The sequence below is a fragment of the Eupeodes corollae genome, chromosome 1, assembly GCF_945859685.1.
Source record: "Eupeodes corollae chromosome 1, idEupCoro1.1, whole genome shotgun sequence".
NCBI lineage: Eukaryota > Metazoa > Arthropoda > Insecta > Diptera > Syrphidae > Eupeodes > Eupeodes corollae.
This window is the reverse complement of record NC_079147.1, coordinates 119,102,289-119,117,080: the sequence shown is the minus strand read 5'-3', so window position 1 is coordinate 119,117,080 and position 14,792 is coordinate 119,102,289. Positions and strand designations below refer to the sequence as shown.

Sequence of the window (14,792 nt, the reverse complement as noted above, 5' to 3'; positions counted from 1 at the left end):
GTTGATCATTAATTGAATTAGATATAGAAAATGAAAGAGAATTTTTATTTTGTGATACATTAATACGGTGTAGTTTAGCTGCAGTCAAGAATCGTTTGCAAACGTGAGTGTTCTTCATTTCAATCAGTAACGGTCCCGGTCTAGCTGTTTTGCTAGGAAGCCGTCTTATATCAACGACGTCATCATCTTTTAATGGAACATTGGACAGAACTGCTTGAACCTGCGTAAAGACAGCTCTTAAGTCGATGTTCGGTTCATGATTTGGAATATTATATATCATAATTTGCTTCTGAGCTTCTTTTTGCTCCAGCTGGTGTATGCGTTGATGTTGCGAGACGATTTGATGCTTAAGCTGTGTATTTTCAGACTCGAGGTCATCGATTCTCTTCTTGTTGTCTGATACTATTTCAATAGTATCTTCTCGATTGCGGTATCAATCGATATTTTCTGGAACTTAGTGTTAGCGTAGCATTTATTTGTCATGAATTACTTTTTAAACTTTTTTATACACCAACAAAATTAATTATGAAATTTGGCTGCGATAATAATTGCTTGAACACAGCATTTTCTATGTTTATAGTTACTCAGGTTTGGCCCTTAACTTTGATTTGCATTTATTAATGAATAGCCTAAAAAGTTTAGCAAACATCTATCAATAAGCCAAAATGCACTTTCAGAAAAACTGTAGTTAGAACTTTCCCTCACAGATTTTTCCTTGTCACTTTATAACTGAAAGATACGACATAAATAGTTAGAACTGGAAAACTTATAAAAATGATGCATAAGACTTAAATTTTGGTTGAAGAACCAATTTGTATATTCATTTCATGAAACCACTGACCTAGCGATAATACAAATGTTTTTACTTTTATACAAAAGTACTTTTCGGCTTATGTAGTAAAGCCTTTAAAAGCAACATACTTGCTTAGTGGAAAGCAGTAAGAATAGCTTATCACCTATTCACAAATCTTATGCAATGAAAATTGGCAACAGAAGTAACAAAATGACGGTTTTTTTAATTAAGATCTACTTAAATCACTTATTTTCAGCATTTTGGAAATGTCGTGAGTAATGTAAAGAAAATAAACAACGAGTACTTACAAACAAAATATTAATGGAAAAAAAGAGATGAGTTTATACAAATGTTTTCAATGTTCCTGCGTTGTTTTATTTTCATGATAGTTGTAGTGTATTAAAATAAGATAATCTTTATTAAATTGTTTAAAATAAAAATGGAATTTAAAAAAGTAAGTATATCAAACAGGAAATTTGTTGGAATAAGCAAAGTAGCCCGGAACTTAGTCATACAAAAACTCAGCAGAGGGATAAACTTTTGATTGTTTTGACAGTATAATTTAAAACAATGATGTGCGTTATTATTATTACAACATTGTGCTTTCAGAGTTTTAGGTGTCCTAATTCTCTTTGGACTGTTGCACCACCTTATTTATTTTACTTACTTAAGATTGAAACTGGCTTGAAATAATTAACGCATATTTCTCTAAATGCGTAATTTAGAATTGTTTCTAAATTTTCATTGTTCTGGCACCTAACAAGAGTAATTAATTTCCCTTCATATTCGAATGATATTACTCCCAAAGTAACACAATGAGAATACCAAAAAATTGTTCATCCACAATTTTGAATTTTCTTTGAACACCTCTGAACAGCATGGCATCCGCCATTTTTCGAAAGTGGACGCCATTTTTATTTTTAATGTGGGGAGTATGCACATCTTCTTGCATAAGTTTTCGTTCCCCACATTTTTTTTATGGAGTTAATACATATGCAAGTTTATGTGCAAATCGCAGTTTGTAGGCAAAAAGAGAGCAACCGTCGAAGTTGGAAGTTTTTTTCTCTCTGGCCATATGAGGTGGCATTGAACTTTTATGTGTTGAAATTTTTTCTCCTGAACGAACAGAGTGAAACATTTGGAAATTAGGTAGGTAGGATTTTTAGTTCTGTGATATCTTGAGTTAAATTTTCATTGAATGCAACAATGAAAGTGATGTCAGTTAGTGCGCAAGAGATAATTAAGGACAGTTGTGATGAATATTTTTTTGAGATTATTTTAAGAATGTTTAAGGTAAAAAAATGGCAAATAGTAGTAGTACATATTTGTTTGCGCAAGATCAGTTAAAATTTTCTTTCTCCTGGTAATGCCCCCCCAAAATTGTGCGCCCTGTGCATTTGCACATCTTGCACAAATGCTTTGTCCGGCCCTGCGACACACGACACGTTTCGTCAGACAAAAGACTACTCTGGCTCCGTTCAGAACAGCACTTTTATGTCTGTCGAAATATAAATACTGATCTAACCAGATACCGAGGTACTTCACTACACTTTTGCTCGTTAATCAATGCCCGTGAAGATGAATGATGATCGCAATTTTACAATCGTTTTTCGTAATCGCAATTTCACAAATACTCGGTATCAAAAACGATTACCGTTTTTCATAATAACCCCACTGAATGCAAAATATCGATTTCGCACAATTTCTTTCGTTTTTGAAAAACGAACGACCGCTTTCGTGTCGTTTATCACAGAATTTGGCCCAGAATTCCCTCGGACTTTTGGACATATATTTTCAGTTTCCAGTTGTCGCAATATCCCTTAATCTTGTCGAAATCACACTGCAAGAGAATTGTAATAACCTAAACCTTTCGGGCAATTCTGTTCGCAATTAGATTGTCGGCGTACGCAACTGTTGTGGTAGAAGTTACATTGCCACTTTTGACAACAAACTTTCTACCGTTAAGCATATACAGCAATGGCTTGTTTATGCCAAGCCTGTTCAGTTTTTGGTAAAGACCATCTAACCACACGGTGTCAAAGGTTTCAACCAGAACAGCACCTGTGCATTGTTGTTTTGATTCATTTCCATTGGATATCAGAAACGAATTGTGTCATGAGCCGCCTTGAACCCGAACTGTTTATCCGTTTTGTTGTCCGCAGTCGACTTAGTCAGAGCCCTATTGATGAACTTTACGAAAACTTTGCTGATGCTCGAAGAAGACTTATTAACCGCAGATTTGAGGGGTTGGAGCTGTCCTCTCCTTTTTTCGGGAGAGGATGAACCAAAGCCGTCTTCCAATGCAATGGATAATATGCATTATGAAAGAGTGTGGTGTAAATTTCGATTGACCCCATCGGTAAATTCCTTAGTACAACGTTGAATATAGCGTCGACACCTGCTGATTTTTTGTTTTTTATTGGGTTGAGAATGAGCTGAAGCATAAAACCGATAAAAGTGATTAAGTATTGCTCTGTTTTCCAGGTCGTGGTTGAGGCGAATGCTCAAAAACGCTCTAGTATATATATATATAAAGTGTTTTTGCGAATGCTAACATTTCTTTGGACTCCACGTCTCCACCTCCACTAGGCTACCGATTAGTTATTTAAAAAGGGGGAACACTGACTTCTTAATCACAAAACACTACAAATGCACTTTTTTTTAAATTTAACTGCTAATCACTTCTTCTCTGTGTGGAATTCAAAGAACGACGATTGTCGGCGGCTAGACACACTAGGTTTCCGGGATTCTGTTGCTTTGAGGTGGTGAATGGTATATTTCAGGTTGGGCACGTGATCATGTTGCTTTAAAGTGATTCTTTTCGATGAAAACCTTTTCCGTTTTTGATCCTATCTACATAGGTATATACTTTTCGAGATCTGATTTTAAAAAATAAATAATTATTCCTTTTAGATGGAAGCAAAAAGTACAGATACACATATATTACCATAGACTAACTAATAATTAGTTAGTCTATGATATTACATATAGAGACATATATTCGTGAATATACATAAATGTTAATTCTATCAAAATGTTACCTTATCAGTTAGATAATTTCCTTTTTCTTCATCTCAAGGAATTTTTTCAAAAATATTTCCTTTAAAAAAAACTTCATTAAATTGAACAAAGTATTTAGATTTATTTAAAGTGATTTTAGCTGCGAATGCTACCCATACGCTTTCTGTTTTTAAGAGTCTAGCTATCCTGCGGAATACCCATTTTCATATTTTAGAGAAGCCAGCAAAGCTCCTATATCGTTGATGGTTCTCTAACTCACCAACACACGAATCCCAATCCCCATCTCACGCTTCTGAATCTAGCGCGGGTTGATCTCTTCTTGTAAAGTGGAAATGTTGCGTCTTAAAAACTCTACTCAACCAATATTTCCACATTACCCCCTCCGTATATACAATGATTATTTTCAGATTATATTTATAATGGTTTTCTAATTCATTCTGGGCTTGAAAAAAAAATGCACTCGTGATTCTTTATGTATGGATATATGTACACATAGTCCAAGAAGTCTCTGTACAGCAGCTTTCTTTTTGTTGATTCTGAGATAAAATATTTGTTATAACAATAAATTAAAAACAGGTTTTTGAAAATCACAATCACAATTTTTTTAAATTTGGTAAGAAGGTGAAGGTAGAAATTAACTTTTTTTTGCATGTTACAATTTTTTGTTTCACATTTATTCCTAGTACTTTAAAAAAAAACTAAACTTAGGCTTCTGTACCGAAACTTTAAGGACTATGCGTACATTTCTTTGAATATGTATGTGCACTGCCATCTCTCAGCTTCACAACCCCACCCAAGACATACCTTATCACGTGCAACAGACACAATGAATATTTCAGTTCCGCCATCATTTCCTCTTAAAATACCATTTATAATTTTGTGCGCTCACTAATTACTCTTTACGTACAATTCTATATTTAAGATTAATTTTAAAATAGGTCCAATAGTTAAAAATTGTCCATGGTCAGTATACATCAATAGTTTTCCATTCAAAGTTCAGTTATATGTTTTTATTTTATAGAAGGAAAAAATACAAAACTTGGTACAGTATTATTTTTGTTGTAAACATATACGTGTATCCCAAGAATAAAACTGAATACTTTTATTATTTTAAACATATTTATCCGTGTTTGAAATGGATATTAGCTTTATAGTTTCTTAATTGCCTTTGCTATAGTGGAAAAAGTTGTCATCATATATAAGCACTTCATTTCATTTCGTTGTTGGTATGATTTGTTGATTAACGACGCTTGACATTTGTCCATTCACCTTCATCACGATTTTCTGAAAGGACATTAATTTTAGAGTAAAACAAAGAGGCTGTTTTGGCTTACCTTTTTCTTCTCGGCGCTGAGGAGGACGATCTTTCCGTTCTTCATCACCTGGGCGTCTCCAACTAGAGGATGAATCTTTATTTTGCGTTGGGCGAATCTGGCGATCTCCACGTTCGCCGACTCGTTCTGAACGATCTCCTGTGGGCCCACGAGGATCATCATTAGAACGGGAATTAGTACGCCAGCTTCCCCCTGATTCACGATTATCCTGTTCACGTGGTGCATCACGACGACGTGGAGCGAATCGATCCTCGCGACGGTCTTCAACCATACGACGGTCATCTACGGTACGACGATCATCACCGCCACGACGGTCTTCACCACTTCTACGAATGTCGCGGTCTTCTCCGGTGCGACGCCACTTATCACCTCCCGCCGCAGTCGGTTGTCCTCTGCGCCAGTCAGAACCTCCCACTTGTGTGGAAAGTTCTGTAGATGCGGTAGTATCAGCACCACCTCCTCTACGCCATTCTTTATTTTCAACACGTTCGTTACGTTCTGTTTTTTCAACTCGTTCTCCACGTTCAAATCCCCTAGGACGCCAAATTTCATGTTCACGTTCCTTCTGCACTTCACGCGCTGAACGTTCGCGTTCTTCAAGAATTTTTTTCTCAACTTCTTCTTCTTTTTGGCGTTGTTTTTCGTATTGAATTCTTCTTTTTTCTTCTTCAGTTTCACGTTCTTTACGACGGCGTTCCATCTCCATACGTTCTTCTTCCTCTTTTTCCCGACGAATAATTTCTTCTTTTCGCAATCGCTCATCTTCCTTCTCTTGCAACCAATTCTGACGACGCTGTTCTCGGCGAAGTAGAATTCTTTGTGCGAGGCGTTTTTTACGCTCTTCTTCAAGAGCTATGTTAAAGTCCTTTAATTTTTCTACGAAGGAAGATGCACGCTCTTTCTTTATATTTTCCAAGAAAGTATGACGATCTGGGTACATACGTTTCAACCGACATTGTTGTTCAACTGCAATCTTGCGCTCAGCTATGGCATTCTCAATACGTTGTTGTTCCTGCAATTCCCAAAACTCTTTATCCTTAACCTGCTTTTCAGCAAGATATTTTTGGAATAATGAAATTTCTTCGATGCGCTTGGCTCGTTCATAATAATCAACCTTTTTCTCCAATGATTTTAACTTTGTCTGTAATTCTCTACGTTCGCGGTTTAATTCTTCAGTCTCTCGCGCAGCAATTTGCTCAGCATCTAACTTTTTAATGCCTTCTTCATCCAACTTTGAAAGCATTTTTTTTCCATGAGCCGTCTGGGAAATTTGTTGCATTTTTTCTTTCAAGCTTTTTTCTTTTATGGCTGCAATTTCATTCAACGCACGTTTTTTTTCACGTTCCTCATTTTCTTGTTGTAAACGTTTCTCTTCTGCTATTTTCATTTGTCGAGATGCTTCTTCTATGCGTCGGTGTTCTTCTTCTTCCCGTGCATTGTTTTGTTTTTCAATGTATTCTTTTCGATCCTCAATTATCTTTTGCCGTTGAAGTATTCTTTGATGTTCTTTTTCTTTAATCTCATGGTACTGCCAAACCATTTGCGAGCGCACTTTTTGACGTTCTTCTTTTTTGCGATTTGGATTTACAATAGCTACGGCTCGGTGCAAAACATTAGACATATTAACCAACTGTGAACGAATTTGTTCAGAGGGCATTGATTGTAAACATGGCCCATCTGTATGATCCTCGCGTTGACTTTGGGTTAATTCCGTTCCGAAGTAAATACAACGTTTCTGATGATCAATACGTATTTGCATATCATTGTGACGCACACAATCGACCAAAATTTGTTCCAAACAGAAAATATTGGAGAAAGTTGCCAATTCAATTAAACGAGTAAATTCAATACTTTGGTAGACTTGCGATATTTGCCTTATCAACCGCATAATTGTTACGTCCTTCAAAGATTGAATATACTGGCTAAGCATATTGTTCTCCTCCTTTTCTATAACTTCAATAACGAGTTGTACCCGCTGACAAAGACTTAATGGATTGAAGTCAACTTCTAACCAATTATAGAGGTTTTTGAACTCTTCACAAGCGTAAAGGTGCACATTCAGACGAACCTGTAAAGACATAATTGTTCGCAAAATTTCGATTACACAAAATTCATCTAAAACAGTTTTTTAGGTATTAAAACCAATAAAAATATTCTGTGAAAAGTTCAAGTCATAATATATGTACATATTCTGCTATCCGATACAGAATTTGTAGAAGTTCTCGTAAAAATATAATCCAAACTTTTCTGGAAATTGAAAAAGTTAAGGACCATAAAGTTTAGTAATTTGTAAATACGCTGTCTTTTATATGCAATGAACAAAATAGTCCCCAAAATTGTAATCGTTTACAAGTTCAAAGTAAATACATTTTATGATTAATTAATTTAATTAAAAACTAAGCCTTCTACTAAAAGATTTAGAAGTAAGTTAACAAGACATTAAAATTGAAAAAAAAAGGTGTTGAAGTTGCAGTTGTTGAAGATTTTAGCAAGAATGGAATCTGATGGTAATTTTGGTATTCATTTTCTTAGGAGGTGTTCGTTATTTAAAATATTGTTTTTAATTATTATACCAATTGAAAATATATAACCGTTATGGTTATATTTTTGCATTCATTAGAGAAAAACTTCTAAGTGTTCAGGTAAAGACTTTGCATTCTTTAGAGAAAAGCTCAAGTGGCATAAGACTGTTTTCGTTAGAGAAAAATTCTAAGTGTGAGGTATTTTACTATATGCATTTAAGAGTTCTGAGTCTGTGGGCCCTAGTTCTCAACGGACTCTCCGCCACCTAATTTATTTGTTTATTTTCTATGGTATTATCAATTCCATGTTATTTTTTTGTTTAGAAAATGTAAGCAATAAAATATAATATTGTTTTTTATAGTCAAGGCCGTACCCGCAGCGTTATGGTTAGTGCGTTGGACAAACGTTCAGACTGGGGTGGTCTGATTTGGCTGTCCATCTGAGACAATGGTTTATGAGTCCAAATATAACATTTTTTGTTATTGATTGCTCTAGCAGCGTGAGGGATGAACCGCTATCCAAAAAGGTATAAGTATTATCTTCCTTTGCGTTGCCATGTAATACCACTGGCAAAATTCCGAATTATTCATGTAGTATGTCAGATCAGAAGTTTCCATCTTGGAACTCAGATTCTTAACTGCCAAAGTATATGATATGATAATTGTTTCTAGGCGCTCCATTCTTGGGGCCGGACAAATATTCACCTTCCTTAATAATACACTCTTACTTTATGTCTTAACATGGGTGGTACTTGGAACGAGGAAACTTATTCACATGAGCACGACCAACGACCAACTAATGAACGAATATTCGTCGATTTTGACATTTCTTTCTCATTTGAGTTTTTAATTCGTCGCGAATGAACTAAAACAAGAATGATTTTTTTGGGTTAAGTACGTGCGATTATTTTATTCGTTGCGAGTGTGGATAATGTGGAACGCGAATAAAGTTCGACAGTTCGTATCAACTACGATATTTTTCGCGACGAATAAATTTGGTTTCTTCAATTTATTAATATGTTATATTGAAAAGTAAAATTATGCAACATATGCTATCGTTTTGATAAGAATTTATGTGGAAATGTGTCTTCAAACGAATATAAACTCACATCTTGCAATTCGTTCGTCGTTTGTTGGTCACGTTCATGTGAATACTGCTTAACAGCTTCTGGGTATGTGCATCACAGACGACTTGTGTTGCCTTCGACATCGTAAATATTCTGCCTAGTGTTTAGGTTTTTTTAAAAAAACTTCTCCCGATGCAGGAAATTTTTTTACCTTCTGATCTGGCTATAATTTACAAAGCTTTTATTCGTGCAAAATTCGAGTATAATTCTCTTATTTGCGCTGGTGCCCCAAAAAAGTACTTCAGTCTTTTGCATACAATCCGAAAAAAAACCTTTGAAAATGATAGATCTCTTTTACCGAGACATTTGCTTCGCTAGAACACCGCCGGAAGGTTTCATGCCTATCATTGTTTTGTTGTTAATTTTATAAACAATACTCTAGTGAAATAGCCAGTTGCATTCCTCCCCTTAAACATTTCATCCGTAATACCCGTACTGCTAGTAATGCAAATCAGTTTATCCTTGAGCAAAATTTTGGACGTTTTTTAAGTACCGGGGTTCTCTCTTTAGCCGCACTACACGAATATGGAATACTTTACCAGGCTCAACATTTCCCACTCAATACAATGTGTAGATATTTAAAGCCAATGTGGATCGGTTTCTCTTTTTTATCCTCCTTTCCTAATTGCACGCCCTGTGTCTAATCATTATAAGGGTATTCATAACCCCTTTAGTTCTTGGACAGTCTGTCGTTGTCTGAGAGAGGAAAACCTACACAAATTTCTGGAAGCTACTAGAAGGCTTTTCTTTCAATTAAATTATTATTTTAATTAATTTTTAAGATTTGTTACTTTAAGCAAACTTATTTTTTTAAATAGTATACCTACGTGCCTTATTTTAACAAAGATTATTGGAAACGAAAAAATTAAGTGTATAAGAAAACTTTTATGAGTAAAAGCTTCAAATTGCTGGCATAAAGATTGTAAGAAAGAGTAAAATATAAGTAAGTTCTACGTCAGCAACAGCAATAATAAATGGAACAATATTATCATTATTGGTTCTTAAGGCCCAACTATAATAGACTTAACCGAGCTTAAGGGAACGAACCAATACAGCCGTATATGTCACTTACTATAATAGACATTTTGCTAAATTTCGTTAAATTTCGGTAACTTTCGCGCACTTACGCAAGAACCATTTAAATGGCTCGAGCTTAAGCAAATGTCAAATTTGCTTAAGTTACTTGGATCCATTATGGTTACTTTTTGTTTTGACGATAACTTCTGATAAATTTTCGTTCGGTTTTGACTTTAGCTTACTTTCGGTTAAGTTTATTATAGTTGGGCATTACGCCTCTAAGTCGATCGAACATACGACTCCAAAGACCACTAAATAAAATATTAAGCCCTCTTAATCAATTAATTGAAATTTTTACTTTCTTTTAGGTTCACCAAATAACAAATTTAAGAATTTTAAATTCGAAACAATTAGATCTTCGGCAATTTATTTCATTTCGATTGCCAATATTTTACTAAATGTCTAGTATTTTGTCACTTAAAAATAATAGATTGCATTTTTCTCATTAATCATGGATTATTCAAAACGGAAACACACCAACAAAATTAACATAGTTTTATATATATAATTATAAATAACTTCAACTTACCACCTCTTTCAGCAAAGAGACCCTTGTCGGTGGTTGAGTAAGACCAAGGAGCACAGCTAATCTTTGAGCTTTTTCCAGTGGGGTCTTGTCAGTCTCAATAAACCTATCAAATTCTGGGTGAGCTGATGGCAGCGGAATAGACAATGTGGCAATTAACACATGTGAAGCCATGCGTTGCATCTCTTCTTCTGTTGTATTTTTTTTGAGTTCTCGAGTCAACTGGAAAAGTTTGAGTAAAGCTGCGGCATGAAACAACTGATTACCAGCCTTTGAAAAGACCATTGCTAGTTTCTGGTAGTAGTTAGCCATTGTTTTAGCTGCAGGACTTTTCTTGGACAAAGCCATTAAGCCATGGATATCTTCGATTGCTTTATATGCTTCCAACCAAAGTTCCATTTGAATTGCACTATCCAATTGATGTAGTCTCGTGTCTAAGCACAGCTGTTGAGTTTCTAACTTAGTAATACTCACGCCGTTTGCCTGGTTAGTGCCTTTACAAACGTCTTCCAAATGCTTGCGCAATTTATCGCATAAACGACGGAACTCACTTTTTCTGTTGTACTTCAAGCAGAACTGGAACGCCATGCGGGCAATATCGTGATAGAGAATCTCACAGTGAGTGTTCAAGCGAAGCAGCTCTAAGCATTGACAGTAAGATTCCCATAAGAACTTGACCCAGGGCAAAAGGATAGTACGATCTGAACGATCTTGAGCATCTTCTCCGCACACTGCAGACATAAGAATACTCTCTGGAGTGGCAATATTATCCAGGTCATCGACTTCAAGAACTGCCACTGCGGCAGATGATTGTTCCTGCGCTGCTTTTGTGTGCTCTTCAGCCATTTTCAAGTACCCACGAATAACATTCTCTAGTGAATTGACATTCACCAATTGAATCATGTTTCGATATTGGAAAAGCCCCTCCTTTGCAATATGAGATTTCTTTAATTCGACGCATAAGTACAGATATTTGAACATTAGTGGTTCAATTACAGACTCTGACCAGGTGTAAGTGAATTTCTTGTTGCGAAAAACCTCTTGCAGTGTATCTAATGCACGCAATGGTTTTCCCACATCGATGAATTCTAAAAACAAAAATAATTTAATTTTGATTCCCAAAATTTTGGATGAGGTGGCCACATGTAATAAAATATATGTGATGTATTATCCTAAGCGTACCATTAGCTCTTTTCAGAGCATTTTCCGGGCGCTGCATGTATCGAGCCATTACGGTTTTTATATAATCCGCACACTAAGTTATTCTTGATAAAATTAAAGACTGCACTTGCTATTATTGCGAAATTTAAATTTAAATCACTTAATACAGCGTTCGTACTTTCAATTTTATCAAAATGGCCGAATGTCCAACTTTAAGAGTTGAATTAGAGATGCAAAAAACACTTTATGCTGAGTTAATATATAAATCCTCGTTAGCCACGTTGGTTCCCAGAAAACCTAAGGCCAACAGCTGATGCATTACTTACTAATAAAATGGGCGTGTTAAATGCGCTCAAAAAACTCAATAGTTAATTCTGAGTTTTTATAGAATTGTTGTTGGAATAAACTTTATTTATCGGTATTAAAGATACAACAGCTGATGTAGAAATTATTTAAATGTGTATGTGACATATGCCAAAATTCATTAGATAATACTATGTATGCGTGAGTAGATACCAAACAATTTTTTTTGGATTAACATTTATTTAATCAGTACAAAAAACACATGTCAGTGGTTTTTTAAGAAGAAATTAAATATATAATTAATATATAAAATTTAATATATATAATATAAATAAATTAAATGGCAACAGTGCAAAGAATAATAGCCCAGTTGAATAACAACTTTTCTACCACGTATCCATAGAGAAATATACTTACAAAGAGAACCTGCCACACCCTTAAATTATATTTGAAGTGAACTCTGTCAAATTCCGTATCGGTGAATACATGTGAGTATTGGAAACAAAATTGTCTTGTCAAAAATGACAGTTCCACAATTTCGATTTCAAAAACAAAACTTTCAAATTGAGACTTTACAATTAAGTTTTTGTAAATTTTTTTTTTGTCTGTATATTTAACACGATTTATTTCTTTTCAGATCAAAAACCTTAATAATCAAAAGAAGCAACAAGTGCACTTAATTAAAAAACCTATAAACTAGAAACCAGTAGAAAACAATGAGTCTTATTCTATTCGGAGTTAAAGAAGGTACGTTTAAAAAAAGAATGTCGTAAACAAAAGAATAGGTAAGTTACTTTGATCCTAGTTAGGGATTATTGCAATAATATAATTGACTAGCTCCAATCTGGTATTTCAACGCACAGAACGCAAAAACCCTCAAGAAATTTGAGCAATGTAAAATTTTTTATTGTAATTTTTAATAAATTACCTAATTCGATCATCATTTTTATTGCATTTATGCAAATAGTCAGATACTCGTAATACATCAACACCAGTTGCAACAACCCCACCAGAGCTACGAATTCCATTCCAAAATAAGCGAACATCCACAGCTATACCATCGACTTTGCGTGACTTTGTGAGATTCAAATCAATGTCACAAGTGAAAGCTTCGACATTAATAGTCGACCGCCCAGTTTTGGACTGACTAAGGAACAACGGCAAAGTACATATGTAGGCAAATCAGGTAAATTAATCAATTTGCTTTCGAATAATTTAAACAAGGATATGTTAAATTCCATAGTTCTGTAAGTTTTGCAACGTGCTCCGCATATTCATCAGCAGCAAAGATGTATGACAAAAAAACCACAGTGACTTAATGACAGCAGGACACTAAACACAAATAACTGGACTCACATAAAAGACCTTCGATAGAGGAAAGCCACTACAAACTGCCGAAATGATGTTCGAAGAATTAAGAACCCGCAACCTTCACCTGCCGAAAATCTCCAAAAATAATACAATCGGAAATTGTGCATTTGTGGTTTTGGAATTTCCCTTGCAAAAGAATGTCACAAACGACTTGCCACAATTTTTTAATCAACGGGTTAACGGTAGGTTAAAATCTCCAAGGATTATAATATAACAATTTTCATCTAAGGTTTTTGCAATATCTTTAACATTATTGATATGAGCTTCATAAACAGAATATTGAGAAAATGGAGAAATGTATGAAATAAAAAACTAATATGAATAGTTTTTCCAGTTAAAATACCTAAATCTACACAAATACACATTTGATCAATATCTTTGCCGTATAACAAAATTTCTTTAAAAATATGTCCAGATCAGATGGCAAATAAAACAACGCCGCCCGTTTTTAAGCCTGTACTCGCAGATCACCGAACATTTCGATAAACATTAAAATCCGATGTAAAATGTTTAGTTGACAGAAAACTATAATGATAAACCGATAAAGATAATAAATCATAAAATCTTTTGTTTATGTTGCAGAACTTTTTTGGTGTGGATGCAATTCGTTTTTTTTTTTGACGATGTGAGAATTCCTTTATCTGGACCCCAACATTCCAAATAGATGAGTCAAGAACATTATTAAACGATCCAACTGGGACAGCAAGTTTAAAATGAACAAAACAGAGAGATGAGATGTCAGCATCTTTCGTTACTAATTTGCTGCACATAAATGTTGTTGCAGGCAGATAAAGTCATGGTGCAGTGTAGTTTATAACATTCTCTTCAGTAATTGTTTCATCAGAGAGAGTTTTTTCTCTCTGGTCTCATTGATTATAGAGATATGAATAGAACGCCATCGAGGTATTGATGGAAGAGCACTTAAAGCATAGACAAACCATATAAAGACCTGAATCTTTCGTACGTTTTACCCTCCAACACCCATTTGTTTACATATTTTTATTTGTAATTTGACATAACGACCATTTTTGAAATGGGAAATCCAACAACAATTTGATGCGGTGTATTTACTTGTTTTGACATATGTTTTTTTTTATTAAAATGCTGTGGTGAGAACTTGAGATTTTATTTTAGCTGTCAAATGACAAAATTAATTCCAATATTTGCATTTTTAAACATTTTCGATAGGAAAATACGAACATTTGAACTCACTTGGACGTGATCTTACAAGTTTTTTGATTTTATTAAAAAGAGTGATTGCAAAGTCTTACTCACTCTTCAAGGATTCCAGGAAGGTATAAACCATTCCTGTAGGTACACTATTGTTCCAAGGACACGACCAAATGAATTTCAATGTTTGCATTTTTAAACCTTTTCGATAGGAAAATACGAATATTGGAACTAACTTGGACGTGATCTTACAAGTTTTTTTGATTTTTACTAAAAAGTGTGAATGCAAAATTCTTACTCACTCTTCAAGGATTCCAGGAAGGTATAAATCCTGTAGGTATACTATTGTTCCAAGGATACGACCAAATGAATTAAAATGTTCGTATT

General features: G+C 34.6%; 1 protein-coding gene and 1 long non-coding RNA gene across 4 annotated transcripts; one reads left to right on the top strand and one right to left on the bottom strand.

The window, feature by feature from the left end:
• Nucleotides 1–1,863: 1,863 nt before the first annotated feature.
• LOC129953697 (uncharacterized) lies at nt 1,864–13,904 on the top strand. 3 transcript variants are annotated; one of them, XR_008782574.1, is made up of 4 exons: nt 11,905–12,352; nt 12,502–12,758; nt 12,832–13,050; nt 13,108–13,851. It is a non-coding gene; the product is annotated as an uncharacterized LOC129953697 (long non-coding RNA). The 3 variants fall into 3 exon arrangements; XR_008782573.1 differs by lacking the exon at nt 11,905–12,352 and adding an exon at nt 1,864–1,942 and having other exon boundaries at nt 12,502–13,050; nt 13,108–13,904; XR_008782572.1 differs by having other exon boundaries at nt 12,502–13,050; nt 13,108–13,853.
• Nucleotides 4,803–11,755, bottom strand: LOC129953696 (eukaryotic translation initiation factor 3 subunit A). The gene is made up of 4 exons (XM_056067038.1): nt 11,583–11,755; nt 10,404–11,488; nt 5,149–7,216; nt 4,803–5,098 (listed from the first exon to the last, which is right to left on the bottom strand). The coding sequence occupies exons 1-4, from the start codon at nt 11,629–11,631 to the stop codon at nt 5,055–5,057; spliced, it is 3,246 nt and encodes a 1,081-aa protein (XP_055923013.1). The 5' UTR covers nt 11,632–11,755; the 3' UTR covers nt 4,803–5,054.
• Nucleotides 13,905–14,792: the final 888 nt, after the last annotated feature.